At 47.5% G+C, this 19,544-nt stretch overlaps 1 protein-coding gene across 1 annotated transcript in view; it reads right to left on the bottom strand.

Moving 5' to 3' along the window:
* Positions 1-19,544, bottom strand: part of LOC109871183 (UDP-glucuronic acid decarboxylase 1-like) — a 120,221-nt gene that overhangs the window by 47,868 nt on the left and 52,809 nt on the right. The window contains exons 3-4 of the mRNA XM_031806033.1: positions 2,297-2,357; positions 1,521-1,693 (exon numbers count right to left, since the gene is read on the bottom strand). Of these exons, the coding sequence (XP_031661893.1) occupies positions 1,521-1,693; positions 2,297-2,357 (234 nt within the window). The remainder of the gene's footprint in view (positions 1-1,520; positions 1,694-2,296; positions 2,358-19,544) is intronic.

Here is a 19,544-nt window from a genome sequence, read left to right as displayed (position 1 = left end):
ATGTAGTCTCCTCTGAACAGTCGATGTTGAGATGTGTCTGTTACTTGAACTCTGTGAAGCATTTATTTGGCTGGCAATTTTATGAACTTGTCCTATGCAGCAGAGGTTTTCCTTTCCTTTGGCGGTCCTCATGAGAGCCAGTTTCATCATAGCACTTGATGGTTTTTGCGACTGCACTTTAAGAAACAAAAGTTCTGGAAATTTTCCAGATTAAGACATGAAGGTCAGTCAAAGTAATGATGGACTGTCGTTTCTCTTTGCTTATTTGATTTTTTTCTTGGCATAATATGGACTTGGTATTTTACCAAATAGGGTAATCTTCTGTATACCACCAGTACCTTGTCACAACTGATTGGCTCGAATGCATTAAGAACTGTTAATTGAAATGTATTCCAGGTGACTACCTCATGAAGCTGGTTGAGAGAATGCCAAGAGTGTGCAAGCTGTCATCAAGGCAAAGGGTGGCTATTTTGAAAAATCTCAAATATATTTTGATCCGGTTAACACTTTTTTGGTTGCTACATGACTCCATATGTGTTACTTCATAGTTTTGATGTCTTCACTATTATTAGTATAAAGAAAACCCCTATAATAAAGAAAACCCCTGGAATGAGTAGGTGTGTCCAAACTTGACTGGTACTGTATATATATATTTTTTTAAATACTACCTCTCATCTCCTTTGTCCTCACTCTATATTATTTCATTCCATCCCTTCCCTTCTCCACCTTGCCTTTCATCTCCAACCCCTCTGGCCCCTCTCAACATCCCCACAACAGTGGCCGAAACTGGTTGCAATGACGTTAAGATTTATTGGTTAGGTTGCGTAAGGACAATTTATCAACGTATTTTTAGCAACAAGAAAAATATGTATTTATCTGGTTAAAAAGCACATCTGACCAGATAACATCCTAAATATGACATATTTCCCAGAACACCTTTATCTGGTCATGAAAAAAGACATCTATAACAAATGTTGCCTGCTCGGACAGAGCTTTCAGGTCACAATGGTCTGCTGTGAAAAGCTGGTTACAAGATCACTGGTGTCACTGACAGAATAAGTTGAAGTGAAAATGGAAGGCAGATGGTGAAAGGGTAGAGAATGGTTTACTGTGTTATGATCCCATGCTTTAGGCATACACATACAATACACAAACACACTCGCAGGCACGTGTGTGTGTGTGTGTGTGTGTGTGTGTGTGTGTGTGTGTGTGTGTGTGTGTGTGTGTGTGTGTGTGTGTGTGTGTGTGTGTGTGTGTGTGTGTGTGTGTGTTGACACTGTCTTTCAGGGACATCGAGCACCATTTTGACATGGGACATTTCCAAGATGAAGAGGTGTGTAGTCAGATAGTGGAATATCTTGTTCTTGTTAGATCCTCATCAACATGATGGACAACTCCAACTTTGTCTGTGAGCTGTATGTGCTCTGAATGAATGTTCTGTATACATCATGGGGTGCATGTGGTTGTACGAGTTGTGTGTGCATGTGCGCACAAGTGTGTGTGTGTGTGTCTCCACTTACCCTCGATGTAGAGCCACGTCGTGGTTGATGAGCTCAAAGTTCTCGTGGCCGATCCAGTGCTCCATGTTCCTCTTGCGGCTCGTGAAGAAGTTGTCCACCACCGTCCCCTCGTGGCCATCCATCATCAGCTTATCAGTCAGGTGGGAGCCCACGAAGCCCGCCCCTCCCGTTATCTGAGTGAAAGAGGGTTACACCATGAGAGAGGAATGGGGTGGGTAGTGATGGGGGGAGAAAGAGAGCCCACGAAGCCTGCACTGCCCATGATCTAGGGCCCTCAAATTCTCATTTGGATCTCGAAGCCAGTTCCACTGCTTCGTTTTTTATTGCTTCTCACTAAGGGTTGAATATTAACTTAAAATACAATAAATAACTTTGGAGACCTAACTTGAGGGAGCATTACTTGAGAGTATAGCACCATTCCAGTAGGATAGACCCGCCTTGAATCGTACGCACAATCCCCAGTGTGCCGTCAAGCTAGTTGCAGCTAGTTGTCCATCAATGAGGATGTGTAATGTGTTTGGATAAGGGTCTAGCATCCAACCAACCAGACAGACACTACAGACCTGTCCTAAAGTTGAAGTGTCAGCTGGTTGGCTGACTGAGGGCAGGAAGAAAGAAGGAGAGGAATAAAGGATGAGTAGAGGAGGGGGAGAGGGCGCTGTGGAACAGATTCATGCTTTAAGTCCAGGAGTGGGATCTCTGAAATAAGAGAGGAATGTTTGTGTTTGTGTGTGTGTTCAGCATTCGTGCATGTGTGCATGTTTGGAAACACTCACCAAAATCCTTTTCCAATCCTTCTCCGAAAGGAACTTCACAGGGGGGTATTTCTGAGAGAAACTGGAAATCAAAAGAACGATTCCAGGAACGAAAGCTTTAATAGGAAGATGGTACATTAATGCAAATCAAAGCCATGGAATCCATCTAGAAGTAACATGTGAGCATCATGTTGATTGTGCTGATTGAGCTTTAAGGCTATTGGGCATATTATCCGGAGAGCAGAGTCACATTACAGAACAGTAGCGGACTTCATTAATAATATCATTGGGGCTTATTCTCATGCTTGGTCCATCTGGCCTGTGGGTTTACACTGTGTGATTATGGCAGGGAGCAGTATGTGTCACGCATGGGAAGGGCAGCCATGTTGTTGCCCTCCATATCCCTTAAGAAGTAAGACTGTGTTGTGTTGTGGCAGTTGGAAAAACCACATAACCAGCGTGACAACACGCTCTTTCTCCTCCGAAGGCATCCTTGGAAACTATCAACCGCCTTTTCCCCTCAGAAGAGAGGGAGACACATTCCCTATTTCACCATAATTAGACAGCCTATACAGTTCTGTTCTGTAACAGAACTGGAATCCTTTCCTCCTCTGGGGAATGCTAATGGCTGATTGAGTTGGAAGTGGGATTATAAGATCAAACAGTTTCCCTCTTTCACACACACACACCACATTGTAAATATTGATTGAGTGATTAAACAAGCAAAGAATAAGATCCAAATTGTATTCCTTTCATTTACTAATCCAAGATGGTGCAGCAGTAAGATGTGTTTGTTTTCGTCCCATGTAAATATTGTCTTTTTCTGTGGGTTTTGTATACATCGTAATCTCTTTTTTTCCATTTTCGAATTAAGTATACCTTCCTGCAACTCGCCTCACCCAATGTGGTACGCATCCGCATTTTTCTTTTAGACCTTATAACTGGAACATCGATCAGCAGCTAGCCAGCTAATTAGCTACTAGCTATTTAGTCACTGTTAGCCTCTGCTAGCAAATCAAATCAAATCAAATCAAATTTATTTATATAACCCTTCGTACATCAGCTGATATCTCAAAGTGCTGTACAGAAACCCAGCCTAAAACCCCAAACAGCAAGCAATGCAGGTGTAGAAGCACGGTGGCTAGGAAAAACACCCTAGAAAGGCCAAAACCTAGGAAGAAACCTAGAGAGGAACCAGGCTATGTGGGGTGGCCAGTCCTCTTCTGGCTGTGCCGGGTGGAGATTATAACAGAACATGGCCAAGATGTTCAAATGTTCATAAATGACCAGCATGGTCAAATAATAATAATCACAGGCAGAACAGTTGAAACTGGAGCAGCAGCACGGCCAGGTGGACTGGGGAGGACTGGTCCTGAGGCATGGTCCTAGGGCTCAGGTCCTCCGAGAGAGAGAAAGAAAGAGAGAAAGAGAGAATTAGAGCGAGCATACTTAAATTCACACAGGACACCGGATAGGACAGGAGAAGTACACCAGATATTACAAACTGACCCTAGCCCCCCGACACATTAACTACTGCAGCATAAATACTGGAGGCTGAGACAGGACGGGTCAGGAGACACTGTGGCCCCATCCGATGACACCCCAGGACAGGGCCAAACAGGAAGGATGTAACCCCACCCACTTTTCCAAAGCACAGCCCCCACACCACTAGAGGGATATCTTCAACCACCAACTTACCATCCTGAGACAAGGCCGAGTATAGCCCACAAAGATCTCCGCCACGGCACACCCCAAAGGGGGGCGCCAACACAGACAGGAAGATCACATCAGTGACTCAACCCACTCAAGTGACGCACCCCTCCTAGGGACGGTATGAAAGAGCCCTAGTAAGCCAGTGACTCAGCCCCTGTAATGGATCATATTCTTTGCTTGTTTAACAACGAAGCGGTCTTTACCTTTATCTCGGACTTCTGCCGCTTTCGCCTGGATAGCCTGGGTAATACCTGCCAGTCTGCACAGCGCGATACAACATCACCAGATTCCTGCCGCAAGCTCTGGACCATTACACCGGATCTTCGCAGCTAGCTAGTTTCTACAGAGTGGCTATTGTGGCTAACACCCTTATCCAGAAGCATGCACCAGTTAGCCTCAAACTAGGCCCATCTCCCGGCTAGGAAACGAAGTACACCAACTACAACACTTCTCTTGCCAAATGTCCTGGACCCTTTGTCGGCACGGAGCCCCGCCGATCCATCAATACTGGTCTGCTGGTCTGCTGACGTAACTCGGCTGATGTGCTCTAAACCGGCCTCTGCATGATGGATGTTTGGTGATGATCCATCTGCTAGCCCCGGCCTGCTAGCTCCCTGAACGCCGTTTCTCCCACTCGCTCAACGTAGTAATCGACGACCGACCGGTTCCGTTTCATCTATTGCTGCTCATTGGACCCTGTGATTACTCGACTACACAGCCGATGCCTGCTGGACTGTCCATTAACATGGTACTTAATTTTGTTTATCTGTCTGCCCCAGCCTCAAACTCAGGACCTGTGTGTAGCTAGCTGACCCTCTCTGCCCATTCATCGCAAATTTACCCTTTGTTGTTGTCTTAGCTGTTTACCCGTTGTTGTCTCACCCGTTGCTCTCTTAGCTCTCCCAATCAACACCTGTGATTGCTTATGCCTTTCTCTAATGTCAATATGCCTTGTATACTGTTGTTTAGAGCAGCCCTCGTTGTTTAATTTTACTGCAGAGCTTCCGGCGCCGAAAGAGATGACTGCCTCACTTCACGTTTTTATACGTGTTATTTCTTACATTGGTACCCCAGGTAATCTTAGGTTTTATTACATACAGTCGGGAGGAACTACTGGATATAAGAGCAACGTCAACTCACCATCATTACGACCAGGAATACAACTTCCCCGAAGCGGATCCTCTGTTTTGCCCACCACCCAGGACAATGAATCAGATCCCAGCCGGCGAACCAAAACAACAACGCCGTAAAAGGGGCAGACGAAGCGGTCTTCTGGTCAGGCTCCATAGACGGGCACATCGCGCACCGCTCCCGAGCATACTACTCACCAATGTCCAGTCTCTTGACAACAAGGTTGATGAAATCCGAGCAAAGGTAGCATTCCAGAGAGACATAAGAGACTAACGTTCTTTGCTTGACGGAAACATGGCTCACTCGAAACACGCTATCGGAGTCGGTACAGCCAGCTGGTTTCTTCACGCATCGCACCAACAGAAACAAGCATATTTCTGGTAAGAAGAGTTGCGGGGGGTATGCCTTATGACGAGACGAGACGTGTTGTGATCATAACAACATACAGGAACTCAAGTCCTTCTGTTCACCTGACTTGATTCCTCACAATCAAATGTCGACCGCATTATCTACCAACGGAATTCTCTTCGATTATAATCACAGCCGCATATATTCCCCCCCAAGCAGACACATCGATGGCCCTGAACAAACTTTATTTGACTCTATGTAAACTGGACACCACATATCCTGAAGGCTGCATTCATTGTAGCTGAGGATTTTAACAAGGCTAATCGGAAAACAAGACTCCCTAAATTCTATCAGCATATCGATTGTGCTACCAGGGCTGGTAAAACCCTGGATCATTGTTATTCTAACTTCCGCCATGCCTATAAGGCCCTCCCCCGCCCTGCTTTTGGAAAAGCTGACCTCCACTCCATTTTGTTGCTTCCAGCCTATAGACAGAGACTAAAACAGGAAGCTCCCGCGCTCAGGTCTGTTCAACGCTGGTCTGACCAATCTGATTCCACGCTTCAAGATTGCTTCGATCACGTGGACTGGGAAATCTTCCGCATTGCATCAAACAACAATATTGACGAATACGCTGATTTGGTGAGAGAGCGTATTAGCAAGTGCATCGGTGATGTCGTACCCACAGCAACTATTAAAACCTACCCAAACCAGAAACCGTGGATTGATGGCAGCATTCGCGCGAACCACTGCTTTTAATCAGGGCAAGGTGACTGGAAACATGACCGAATACAAACAGTGTAGCTATTCCCTCCACAAGGCAATCAAACAAGCTAAGTGTCAGTATAGAGACAAAGTAGAGTCGCAATTCAACGGCTCAGACACAAGAGGTATGTGGCAGGGTCTACAGTCAATCACGGATTACAAAAAGAAGACCAGGATGTCTTGCTCCCAGACAAACTAAACAAATTCTTTGCTCGCTTTGAGGACAATACAGTGCCACTGACACGTCCCGCTACCAAAACCTGCGGACTCTCCTTCACTGCAGCCGACATGATTTTTTACACCTCCTCTGTTCCTCTGGTGATGTAGAGGTTAACCCAGGCCCTGTGTGTCCCCAGGCGCTCATTTGTTGACTTCTGCAACCGTAAAAGCCTCCTCCCTAAGTTTGTTTTATTCACTGCTTTAGCACAATCCGCCAAACCTGATGTGCTAGCCGGGTCTGAATCCTGGCTTAGGAAGGCCACCAAAAACTCTGACATTTCCATACCCAATTACAACATTTTCCATCAAGACAGAACTACTAAAGGGGGTGGAATTGCAATCTACTGTAGAGATAGCCTGCAGAGTTCTGTCATACTATCCAGGTCTATGCCCAAACAGTTCCAGCTTCTACTTTTAAAGATCCATCTCCAGAAAAAAGTCCCTCACTGTTGGCGCTTGTTATAGACTCCCCTCAGCTCCTAGCCATGTCCTGGACACCATATGTGAATTGATTGCCTCCCATCTATCGTCAGAGTTCGTACTGCTAGGTGACCTAAATTGGCATATGCTTAACACCCCGGCCATCATACAATCTAAGCTAGATGCCCTCAATCTCACACAAATTATCAAGGAACCTACCAGGTACAATGCTAAATCTGTAAACATTGGCACACTCCTGAACAACTTGCCCTCTAAATGCACCTCTGCTGTTTTCAACCAGGATCTCAGCGATCACTGTCTCATTGCCTGCCTCCATAAAGGGTCCGCTGTCAAATGACCACCCCTCATCACTGTCAAACGCTCCCTAAAACACTTCTGTGAGCAGGCCTTTCTAATCGACCTGGCCCGGGTATCCTGGAAGGATATTGACCTCATCCCGTCAGTCGAGGATGCCTGGTTGTTCCTTAAAAGTGCTTTCCTCACCATCTTAAATAAGCATGCCCCTTTCAAAAAAAATGAACTAAGAACAGATACAGCCTTTGGTTCACTACAGACTTGACTTCCCTTGACCAGCAAAAAAACACAGTGGCGTACTGTGGTGTACTGCACTAGCTGCAATAGTCCCCGCAATATGCAACTTTTCAGGGAAGTCAGGAACCAATACACACAGTCAGTTAGGAAAGCAAAGGCTACATTTTTCAAACAGAAATGTTCATCCTGCAGCACTAATTCCAAAACGATTTGGGACACAGTAAAGTCCATGGAGAATAAGAGCACCTCCTCCCAGCTGCCCAGTGCACTAGGAAACACTGTCACCACAGAGACTAGGAAACACTGTCACCACCGATAAATTCACGATAATTGAGAATTTCAATAAGCATCTCTCTATGGCTGGCCATGCTTCCACCTGGCTACCCCAACCCCAGCCAACAGCTCTGCACCCCCCACAACAATTGGCCCAAGTGCCCCCTTCCCCCGCTTCTCCTTCGCCAAAATACAGAGAGCTGATGTTCTGAAAGAGCTGCAAAATCTGGATCCCTACAAATCAGATGGGCTAGACAATCTGGACCCTCTCTTTGTAAAATTATCAACCGCAATTGTTGCAACCCCTATTACTTGACCGTTCAACCTCTCTTTCGTATTGTCTGAGATTCTCAAAGATTGGAAAGCAGCCACGGTCATCCCCCTCTTCAAAGGGGGAGACACTCTAGACCCAAACTGTTACAGACGTATATCCATTCTGCCCTGCCTTTCTAAAGTCTTCGAAAGCCAAGTGAACAAACAGATCACCGACCATTTCGAATCCCACCGTACCTTGTCCGCTATGCAATCTGGTTTCCGAGCTGGTCACGGGTGTACCTCAGCCACGCTCAAGGTCCTAAACGACATCATAACAACGATCAATAAAAGACGGTACTGTGCAGCCGTCTTCATCGACCTGGCCAAGGCTTTCGGCTCTGTCAATCACCGTATTCTTATCGGCAGACTCAACCGCCTTGGTTTCTCTAATGACTGCCTCGCCTGGTTCACTAACTACTTCTCAGATAGAGTTCAGTGCGTCAAATTGGAGGGCCTGTTGTCCAGACCTCTGTCAGTCTCTATGGGGGTGCCCACAGGGTTCAATTCTTGGGCCGACTCTTTCTCTGTATATATCAATGATGTCGCTCTTGCTGCTGGTGATTGTTTAATCCACCTCTACGCAGACAACACCATACTGTATACATCTGGCCCTTCTTTGGACACTGTGGTAACAAACCTCCAAACAAGCTTAAATGCCATACAACACTCCTTCCGTGGCTGCTCCAACTGCTCTTAAATGCTAGTAAAACTAAATGCATGCTCGTCAATCGATCGCTGCCCGCACCTGCCCGCCCGACTAGCATCACTACCCTGGACGGTTCCGACTTAGAATATGTGGATAACTATAAATACCTAGGTGTCTGGCTAGACTGTAAACCATCCTTCCAGACTCACATTAAGAATCTCCAAATCCAAAGTAAAATCTAGAATCAGCTTCATATTTCGCCACAAAGCCTCCTCCACTCATGCTGCCAAACATGCCCTCATAAAACGGACTATCCTACCAATCCTTGACTTTGGCGATGTCATTTACAAAATAGCCTCCAACACTCTACTCAGCAAATTGGATGCAGTCTATCACAGTGCCATCCATTTTGTCACCAAAGCCCCATATACTACCCACATTTATGTATGCTCTCGTTAGCTGGTCCTCTCTACATATTTGGCGCCAAACCCACTGGCTCCAGGTCATCTATAAGTCTTTGCTAGGTAAATCTCCACCTTATCTCAGCTCACTGGTCACCATAGCAACACCCACCTGTAGCACGTGCTCTAGCTGGTATATTTTACTTTTCATCCCCAAAGCCAACACCTCCTTTCGCCACATTCCAGTTCTCTGCTGCCAAAAGATTTTAAATCACTGAAGTTGGAGACTTATATCTCCCTCACGAACTTTAAGCGTCAGCTGTCAGAGCAGCTTACGGATCGCTGCAGCTGTACACAGCCAATCTGTAAATAGCCCATCCAACCAACCAATTACCTACCTCATCCCCATATTTGTTTCTGTTTTTTTGCTCTTTTGCACACCAGTATTTCTACTTGCACATCCTCATCTGCACATATATCACTCCAGTGTAAATTGCTAAATTGTAATTACTTCACCACTATTGGCCTATTTATTGCCTTACCTCCTTACTTCATTTGCACACACTGTATACAGATTTTTCTATTGTGTTATTGACTGTACGATTGTTTATCCCATGTGTAACTCTGTGTTGATTTTGTTGCACTGCTTTGCTTTATATTGGCCAGGTCGCAGTTGTAAATGAGAACTTGTTCTCAACTGGCCTACCTGGTTAAATAAAGGTGTTCTCAACTGGCCTACCTGGTTAAATAAAGGTGTTCTCAACTGGCCTACCTGGTTAAATAAAGGTGTTCTCAACTGGCCTACCTGGATAAATAAAGGTGAAATAAAAAATACAAAAAAATACAATTCACTTTTTGACTGTGCAGCCGTAGTCCTCTACAAACAAATGCAACCACACACACTGTGTTTGAGTGTATGCGTGTGCATTGGTATGTGTGTGTGTGCCTTTGTGTGAGAGCAAGAGAGCCTGGTCTCTAACCCTGATCACATTAATTTGCCCCTGAGTTCCACACCTCACCACTGATTGCTTTTCCAGGAAAAAGAGCCAGAACCCAATCTGAGCCACGCCTGCCATTCAGCATGACACTACAAGGCAAGATAAATCCCATTGCGTTTTCATTACTACGCTTTCTTCTCCTTCTCAGTCCTTCTCTCTCTCTCTACTCATCCTTCCCTCTCTCTAATCATCTCGAGGGGAGGTGCCTTAAGTGAGACGGTGTGGCGAGAGTCTCTAAGAGGCCTACACAGGCTGCTGAGTGTCCTTAAAATGCCTGAGGCAATGAGAAAGGCTTTAGTTCCATGCTTAGGAATGCCTGGGGACCTTGTGGTTGGTTGGTGTGTGACAGCCTTCCTGACTGGCTTCCTACCTGTCAAGGCAGGAGAGTGAGAAAGAGAGGGTGAAGGATATAGAGAGCAAGTAAGTGAGTATTACTTCACAGCCATGTAAGCTCATTCAGGTTGTAATGAGCTTTTTAACTCAAGGACTGCACAATGTGTCTGAAGGCCTATCATGAACAAGTAAACCCTTGTAGACGGAGCAGCGTGTGCTAAGCCTAGGTTTGTCCTTCACACCTAATCACCTAGTGAAATGAGCTCTCAGCCTCAGCGACTCTACTATGCACAGGAGGAAATCCATCACCTCCACACACACACACACATTTACACACTCACCCACACAGCAGGTATCCTCAAGGTTAGAGCATTGGGCCAGTAACCAAAATGTCACTGGTTCGAATCCCAAAGCCAACATGGTAAAAAATAAGCACTTAAACTCAAATGGCTCCAGAGATGCTGGAGAATGAATACCCTGGCTGACCCCACTCCCTACGGGTGTCTCGGGGGTAATTAAGATACGCAAGAAACGCATTCCCATTAAACACTTGTAAGTTATGTATTTATTTTAATTTGACTCAATTGTTCACAAAGCCCACACGGCTAAATGTAAAAAATCCTGCAGACTTCTCTTTGATTGATGTAAACCTTACTAACAACCCCCATAAATTTCTGTCTAGTGGATTCTTTGCATATGACCTCCGCGATCATTGTCCCATAGCATGTATTAGAGAAGGGTTCTCCAACTCTGTTCCTGGAGAGCTACCTTACTGTAGGTTTTCGCTCCAACCCCAGTTGTATTTTACCTGATTCAGCTCATCAACCAGCTAATTATTACAATCAGGTAGATTAGGGTTGGAGTCAAAATCTACAGGATTGTAGCTCTCCAGGAACAAGGTTGGAACGCCATGCATTAAAGATACCAAACATCAACATTCAAACCCGCGTCTGCTAAAGAAGAGACATGGGTTTCTACATGAACAATCGCAATGAAAGCCATCAAGAGTTTCCTGTATTCCTGACCCAGAGTTCAGTTTGACAGCTGCGCGAGTGGGAGAGGGAGATGCCTGTGCACTTCGCAGTTTTCTTGAAGATCACTCTGCGACCCACACACTGCAGCGCTGTCGCTCAGCAGCAGATGATGCGCTGTCAGCCACTGACTGACTTCCCACTCGCCATCACTCACCACTGTCATCAAATGACCTCAAGCTAGCCAAAACTTTTGACTGAGCTCAATCGTCATGAAACGCAAATACAGCGATGAGTTTCACTCTCTTGGTTTCATACAATCTTTGAGAAATAACGAGGAACAGTGTTTTGTGCGGGGAAGTACTTAGTAATGAGTCTCTCAAAACTAAACTAATTAATAAAACAACTCGTCCTGACCAATCATCCACAGCATGATGGTAAACTCAGGGACTTTTTTTCCAGAACCGGGCAAAATGTTTCAGGAAACAGTGCTTCGACAGTGGAAAAGTAAGTCAACAAGCATTGTTGTCATTTTATAACAGGTGATGATAAGCAGAAATAAGAGAGTACTATCTCTCATAGTAGTAGATGAGAGTTCCTCGGTGATGTCATTTACAAAATAGCCCCCAACACTCTACTCAGCAAAATGGATGTAGTCTATCACAGTGCCATCCGTTTAATCAACAAAGCCCCAAATACTACCCACCACTGCGACCTGTATGCTCTCGTAAACTGGCCCTCACTACATATTCGTCGCGAAACCCACTGGTCCAGGTCAAATGTAAGCCTTTGCTAGGTAAAGCCCTGCCTTATCAGGGCTTTACCTAGCAGGTAAAAGGATAAAAGCCGGTCCTGGCCATTCTGCCGCCCTAGGAGAGACAAAAAAATTGCAGCTCCCCACAACAGTAGAATAGTCCCAGTAAGCAAAGTGACATTGTAAATAAATCAAAGATATGTATTTTCCAGATGTTGAAGTTAGGTTATATGTCGGTTTTAAATGAAAGGTGAAAAATAGGCCATTGAAATCAGGTTCATTTTCAGTTCTAAATGAATGTTGAAAAGACGTATTTTCCAGATGGTGAAATCAGGTTAATTTTCAGTTCTGAATGAAAATTGAAAATACGTAATTTATAGATTTGGTCCGGATGTGACAAAAAACGAACGTCCGTGGAAATCAAGGCTGGTCCGGACTGCACCAAAAAAGACATCTAAAAGGCATCAGCATCGATTTGTGCTTACTGAGGTGTAGCCTACAGTGCCGCCTGAAAAGTTATTTTAGGAATGCCCATCTATGTAAAACACCTACAAAAAGATGGCAGGTCCGGACAGGACCAAAAAACAGATTGTTGCATAGGCTTTATTAGTCCTGATTCCTGTGATTAATCAATTTGGCTAAGCTCTGAATATCAGCTAGCCAACTTCATCCAGTAGTGGTGAGTGGGTAAAATCACTGAGGAAGCCAGGAAAAAAAAGCCATATTACAACCTATGCGTTCTGACCATCGTTCATATGTGTTTTCCTTGTTTTAGTGTTGGTCAGGACGTGAGCTGGGTGGGCATTCTATGTTGTGTGTCTGGTTTGTATATTTCTGTTTGGCCTGATATGGTTCTCAATCAGAGGCAGGTGTTAGTCAAATCAAATCAAATTCACATTTATTTATATAGCCCTTCGTACATCAGCTGATATCTCAAAGTGCTGTACAGAAGCCCAGCCTAAAACCCCAAACAGCAAGCAATGCAGGTGTAGAAGCACGGTGGCTAGGAAAAACTCCCTAGAAAGGCCAAAACCTAGGAAGAAACCTAGAGAGGAACCAGGTTATGTGGGGTGGCCAGTCCTCTTCTGGCTGTGCCGGGTGGAGATTATAACAGAACATATGAGAGCTAGTCATTGTCTCTGATTGGGAACCATATTTAGGTAGCCTGTTTTGTGTTGGGTTTTGTGGGTGATTGTTCCTGTCTCTGTGTTTTGCACCAGATAGGACTGTTTTAGGTTTTCCACGTTTGTTGTTTTGTTAGTTTATTCATGTACAGTTTCTTTATTAAAGTACAATGAATAACAACCACGCTGCATTTTGGTCCGCCTCTCTTTCACCAGAAGAAAACCGTTACAGAATCACCCACCACAACAGGACCAAGCGGCGTGGTGACAGGCAACAGCAAAAGCAGCAGCAGGAGAGACAACAGAGGCAGCAGCAGCAGCAGCAGCAGCAGCAGCAGTGGGAGAGACAACAGAGGCAGCAGCAGCAGCAGCAGCAGCAGCAGCAGGAGAGACAACAGAGGCAGCAGGAGCAGCAGCAGCAGCAGCAGCAGCAGGAGAGACAACAGAGGCAGCAGCAGCAGCAGCAGCAGCAGCAGGAGAGACAACAGAGGCAGCAGGAGCAGCAGCAGCAGCAGCAGCAGCAGCAGCAGCAGCAGGAGAGACAACAGAGGCAGCAGCAGCAGCAGCAGCAGCAGGAGAGACAACAGAGGCAGCAGGAGCAGCAGCAGCAGCAGCAGCAGCAGCAGCAGGAGAGACAACAGAGGCAGCAGGAGCAGCAGCAGCAGCAGTGGGAGAGGCTGCACTACTTGGAGAAATGGACTTGGGAGGAGATTCTAGAAGGGAAAGGACCCTGGGCAGAGCCAGGAGCCAGGAGTCAGACCTGAGCAGCAAAAGCAGAGAGGCGGCATTATGAGGAGCTAGCACGGCAGAGCGGATGGAAGCCCGAGAGTCAGCCCCAAAAATGTATTGGGGGGGCACAGGGAGAGTGTGGCAGAGTCAGGAGTCAGACCTGAGCCAACTCCCCCTGTTTATCGTAAGGAGCCAAGGAGGAAACCAGAACCAGAGCCGGTGTTGGAGGTGAGCGAAGCAGAGACGGTGAAGGAGTTAATGGGGAGATTGGAGGAGAGAGATATGAGGGAGTTGCTGTGTTGGTGCATGAGACACGGAATTTGCCCGACGGAGCGTGTCCGGAATTTGATGACACCTGGGTCAGCTCTCCATACTCGTCCTGAGGTGCGTGCTAGTTGTCTGGTGAAGACTGTGCCAGCCTCACGCACCAGGCCTCCTGTGCATCTCCCTAGCCTTGCACGTGCTGTGCCATCTCAGCACCACAGTGCTCCTAGCAGTGCTAACCGTGGTGAGCGTGGTGCTGGTCAGGCACCGTGTTATGCGGTGGTTCGCACGGTGTCCCCAGTACGCGTGCTTAGCCCGGTGCGCTACATCCCAGCTTCCCACATCTGCCGGGCTAGGGTGAAGATCCAGCAAAGGCGGTTAGTGCCAGCCCTGCTCTCAAGATCTCCAGTACGCCTTCACGGTCCGGTCCATCCAGTGCCACCTCCACACACCAGCCCTCCGGTGGCAGCTCCCCGCACCAGGCTTCCTGTGCGTGTCCTCGGCCCAGTACCACCAGTGCCAGCACCACGCATCAGGCCTACAGTGCGTCCCGCCTGTCCAGCGCTGCCGGAGCCTTCCTCCTCTCCAGCGCAGCCGGAGTCTCCCGTCTGTTCGGCGCTGACAGAGCTCCCACCTCTCATTCCAGAGGTGCAAGAGCCCCTCATTCCAGAGGCGCCAGAGCGCCTTAGTCCAGCGCTGCCAGAGCCTTCCTCTCCAGCGTTGCCAGAGCTTCCCGTCTACCCAGCGCCATCTGAGCTACCCGTCTCTCCAGCGTTGTCGGAGCTTCCCGTCTGCCCAGCGCCGCCAGTGCCGTCAGTCTGCCCAGCGCCATCAGAGTCGCCAGTCTGCACAGCGCCGCCAGGGCCGCCAGTCTGCCCAGCGCCGCCAGTGCCGCCAGTCTGCCCCAGCGCCGCCAGTACTGCCAGTCTGCCCAGCGCCGCCAGTCTGCCCAGCGCCGCAAGTGCCGCCAGTCTGCCCAGAGCCGCCAGTGCCGGCAGTCTGCCCAGCGCCGCCAGTGCTGCCAGTCTGCCCAGCGCCGCCAGTCTGCCCAGCGCCGCCAGTCTGCCCAGCGCCGCCAGTCTGCCAGCGCCGCAAGTGCCGCCAGTCTGCCCAGAGCCGCCAGTGCCGGCAGTCTGCCCAGTGCCGCCAGTCTGCCCAGCGCCGCCAGTCTGCCCAGCGCCGCCAGTCTGCCCAGCGCCGCCAGTGCCGCCAGTCTGCCCAGCGCCGCCAGTGCCGCCAGTCAGCCAGGAGCCGCCAGTGCCGCCAGTCAGCCAGGAGCCGCCAGTGCCGCCAGTCAGCCAGGAGCTGCCAGTGCTGCCAGTCTGCAAGGAACCACCAGTCAGCCAGGATCCGCCAGAGCCGCCAGCCTGCCAGGATCAGTTAGATCCGCCAGTCAGCCAGGATCCGCCAGTCTGCCAGGATCCACCAGTCAGCCAGGACCCACCAGTCAGCCAGGATCTGCCAGTCTGCCGGGATCCGCCATTCAGCCAGGGTCTGCCAGAGCCGCCAGTCAGCCAGGATCCGCCAGTCTGCCAGGATCCGCCATTCAGCCAGGGTCTTCCAGAGCCGCCAGTCAGCCAGGATCCGCCACTCTGCCAGGATCCGCCATTCAGCCAGAATCTGCCAGTCAGCCAGGATCTGCTGGAACCACCAGCCAGCCAGGATCTGCTAGATCCATCAACCTGCCAGAGCTTCCTCTCAGTCCCGAGCTTCCTCTCAGTCCCGAGCTTCCTCTCAGTCCCGAGCTTCCCCTCAGTCCCGAGGTTCCCCTCAGTCCCGAGCTTCCTCTCAGTCCCGAGCTTCCTCTCAGTCCCGAGCTTCCCCTCAGTCCCGAGCTTCCCCTCAGTCCCGAGCTTCCCCTCAGTCCCGAGCTTCCTCTCAGTCCCGAGCTCCCCCTCAGTCCCGAGCTGCCCCTCAGTCCAGTGGGGCCCGTTGTTAGGTTTCCTAGGCCAAGGTTAGCGGCGAGGGTCGCCACTCAAGGGACGCTAAGGAGGTGGACTAAGACAATTATGGAGTGGGGTCCACGTCCAGCGCCAGAGCCGCCACCACGGACAGATGCCCACCCAGACCCTCCCCTATAGGTTTAGGTTGTGCGTTCGGAGTCCGCACCTTGGGGGGGGGGTACTGTCACGTTCTGACCATCGTTCGTATGTGTTTTCCTTGTTTTAGTGTTGGTCAGGACGTGAGCTGGGTGGGCATTCTATGTTGTGTGTCTGGTTTGTCTATTTCTATGTTTGGCCTGATATGGTTCTCAATCAGAGGCAGGTGTTAGTCATTGTCTCTGATTGGGAACCATATTTAGGTAGCCTGTTTTGTGTTGGGTTTTGTGGGTGATTGTTCCTGTCTCTGTGTTTTGCACCAGATAGGACTGTTTTAGGTTTTCCACGTTTGTTGTTTTGTTAGTTTATTCGTGTACAGTTTCTTTATTAAAGTACAATGAATAACAACCACGCTGCATTTTGGTCCTAGCAGTGCTAGCAGTGCTAGCAGTGCTAGAAGAAAACCGTTACAATGTGTTGTGATAATTGCGTTGTTTGCTATAACCTGTTAGTTCATATCCCTTGCCACCATGATATATACGCAAAGGCAGAGACAATAAATATGAAGACAGAGGCAGAATAAATTCAACCACACCTTTGTTTCATCACAAAACTGGAGTCCGGCGAAGTCAACAAACAAACAGTTACAAGACCTACTACAGCACGCTCAAGAAAGTTAATGTTTCTGACATTGTCGGACTACTAAACAACTTGATTTAGAACCATGGAGGGTTACCGCAAGTTCAAAAAATCACCTATGCTTAGTTGTCACGCCCTTAGTGTGCTGTTTTATTTCTCTATTTGGTTAGGTCAGGGTGTGATGTGGGGTGGGCATTCTATGTTCTATTTTCTATATTTTGTATTTCTTTGTTTTGGCCGGGTATGGTTCTCAATCAGAGACAGCTGTCTATCGTTGTCTCTGATTGGGAACCATACTTAGGTAGCCCTTTTTCCCACCTGTGACTGTGGGTAGTTAACTTTGTTTGTGGCACTAATGCCCTGTAAGCTTCATGGTTGTTTTTTCGTTTGTTGTAAGTAATGTACTCTCACCACGCTGCACATTGGTCTTTCCAACGACGGCAGAGACATTAGTCTAATACAGTGGCAGTTAAGATACCAAAAACTATTTAGCCCAATCAATGTAAGTCTAATAGGATATGGCTGTCCAAGGCACTAAATTCTGTGTGTGTGTGCATGCGCACGCTTGTTGTCATCCTCCTCTCTGTCATACAGTAGTGGGCACTGCTTTTGACAAAGTGGGCACTGCTTAAAACAGAGGGGCATAAGCGCTCACCTAAAAAGCCCATATGCCACTGGTTGAGAGAAATTGTCATTGTTTTCGGGCAGTATTATGTGAGGTTTTGTGTTGTTAGAGGTGCATCTCAGTTAGCTTAGCTCAGAAAATGCCACCCTTGTTATCCTGCCACCATAGGCGGCCGCCTAATCCTGACTAATGAGCGCGCCGGCACCGCACACACAAATTATTCTTCAGAGGGGAGTCGGCACTTTGAATTCTAAGTTCAGCCAGATACGAAACAGCCCTATTCTAATGGAGAAACTGACAAAGACGCCATTTTGAATCCGTAATAGACCGGTAACGATTTGTGTTTATAAGGCTGACTTTTTAATGTGACTGGCATCGCCTCTCAAAGGTGGTTGCTCCCCTCATATACCAGATCCGGGATCTGGAGCAAAAGGTATTCTTGCTTTATCACAAACACACACAGACAAACAAACACACGCAAACAAACACACGGAAACAGACACACGCAAACAAACACACGGAAACAGACACACGCAAACAAACACACGGAAACAGACACACGCAAACAAACACACAGAAACAGACACACGCAAACAAACACACGGAAACAGACACACGCAAACAAACACACGGAAACAAACACACGCAAACAAACACACGGAAACAAACACACGCAAACAAACACACGGAAACAAACACACGCAAACAAACACACGCAAACAGACACACGGAAACAGACACACGCAAACAAACACATGCAAACAGACACACACACACATGCAGTTAATCTCCCAGCACCTGCGCTAACAGCTCCTGTGTTTACTTCCTTCCTAGCTCAGCACAGTGATAGCTATTCCATATTCACTATCATGTAGTAATACCTTAGACAGTCCATAATGCTAAACACATCCCTGGTTGACAATGTCCAGTACACAGGACCAGTAGAATCAGGTTTGCCTAGCGCTGGAACAAAAGCATAGTGCGGCCCTCCAGTCTCTACTCATCCATCCCTGCACTATGTCATCACCATCCCATTGTGCCTGTCAGTCTGACTTTATCTGCATCATTTACTCCCATCAGCTCCCTGTCAGCGCTTGTTTGGTTTTCATGATAAATATGACAATAAGGAGATCGATAATGAAGAATAAAGAGGAATGAAGCCAACGAGAGAAGTGATAAGACGTTTGAATACCCCGGGTGCCTGGCCACTAACTGGGCGTTCTAATTCAAATGCACCGCTTCCCTTATTGAAGCCTTAGTTACATTGAGCTTTCACACATAGGGCCGCATCAGTGTCTATGCTCTGTGTGTGCGTGTGTGTGTGTGTGTGTGTGTGTGTGTGTGTGTGTGTGTGTGTGTGTGTGTGTGTGTGTGTGTGTGTGTGTGTGTGTGTGTGTGTGTGTGTGTGTGTGTGTGTGTTGGATGTAGGATTTTGTGCAGGGGACATTTTATTATTTATATTGATTCTTTGCATGAGGAGAAAACTCACTCACCACGTCAATCCTTTCCCCATCTTCATCTCTCCATGTTCCTGTATGGATCTAGGGATATATACAGTGCCTTGCGAAAGTATTCGGCCCCCTTGAACTTTGCGACCTTTTGCCACATTTCAGGCTTCAAACAGAAAGATATAAAACTGTATTTTTTTGTGAAGAATCAACAACAAGTGGGACACAATCATGAAGTGGAACGACATTTATTGGATATTTCAAACTTTTTTAACAAATCAAAAACTGAAAAATTGGGCGTGCAGAATTATTCAGCCCCTTTACTTTCAGTGCAGCAAACTCTCTCCAGAAGTTCAGTGAGGATCTCTGAATGATCCAATGTTGACCTAAATGACTAATGATGATAAATACAATCCACCTGTGTGTAATCAAGTCTCCGTATAAATGCACCTGCACTGTGATAGTCTCAGAGGTCTGTTAAAAAAGCAGAGAGCATCATGAAGAACAAGGAACACACCAGACAGGTCCGAGATACTGTTGTGAAGAAGTTTAAAGCCGGATT

This window comes from Oncorhynchus kisutch, linkage group LG26 (assembly GCF_002021735.2).
Source record: "Oncorhynchus kisutch isolate 150728-3 linkage group LG26, Okis_V2, whole genome shotgun sequence".
Classification (NCBI taxonomy): domain Eukaryota; kingdom Metazoa; phylum Chordata; class Actinopteri; order Salmoniformes; family Salmonidae; genus Oncorhynchus; species Oncorhynchus kisutch.
This window is presented reverse-complemented; position numbering and strand designations above follow the sequence as displayed.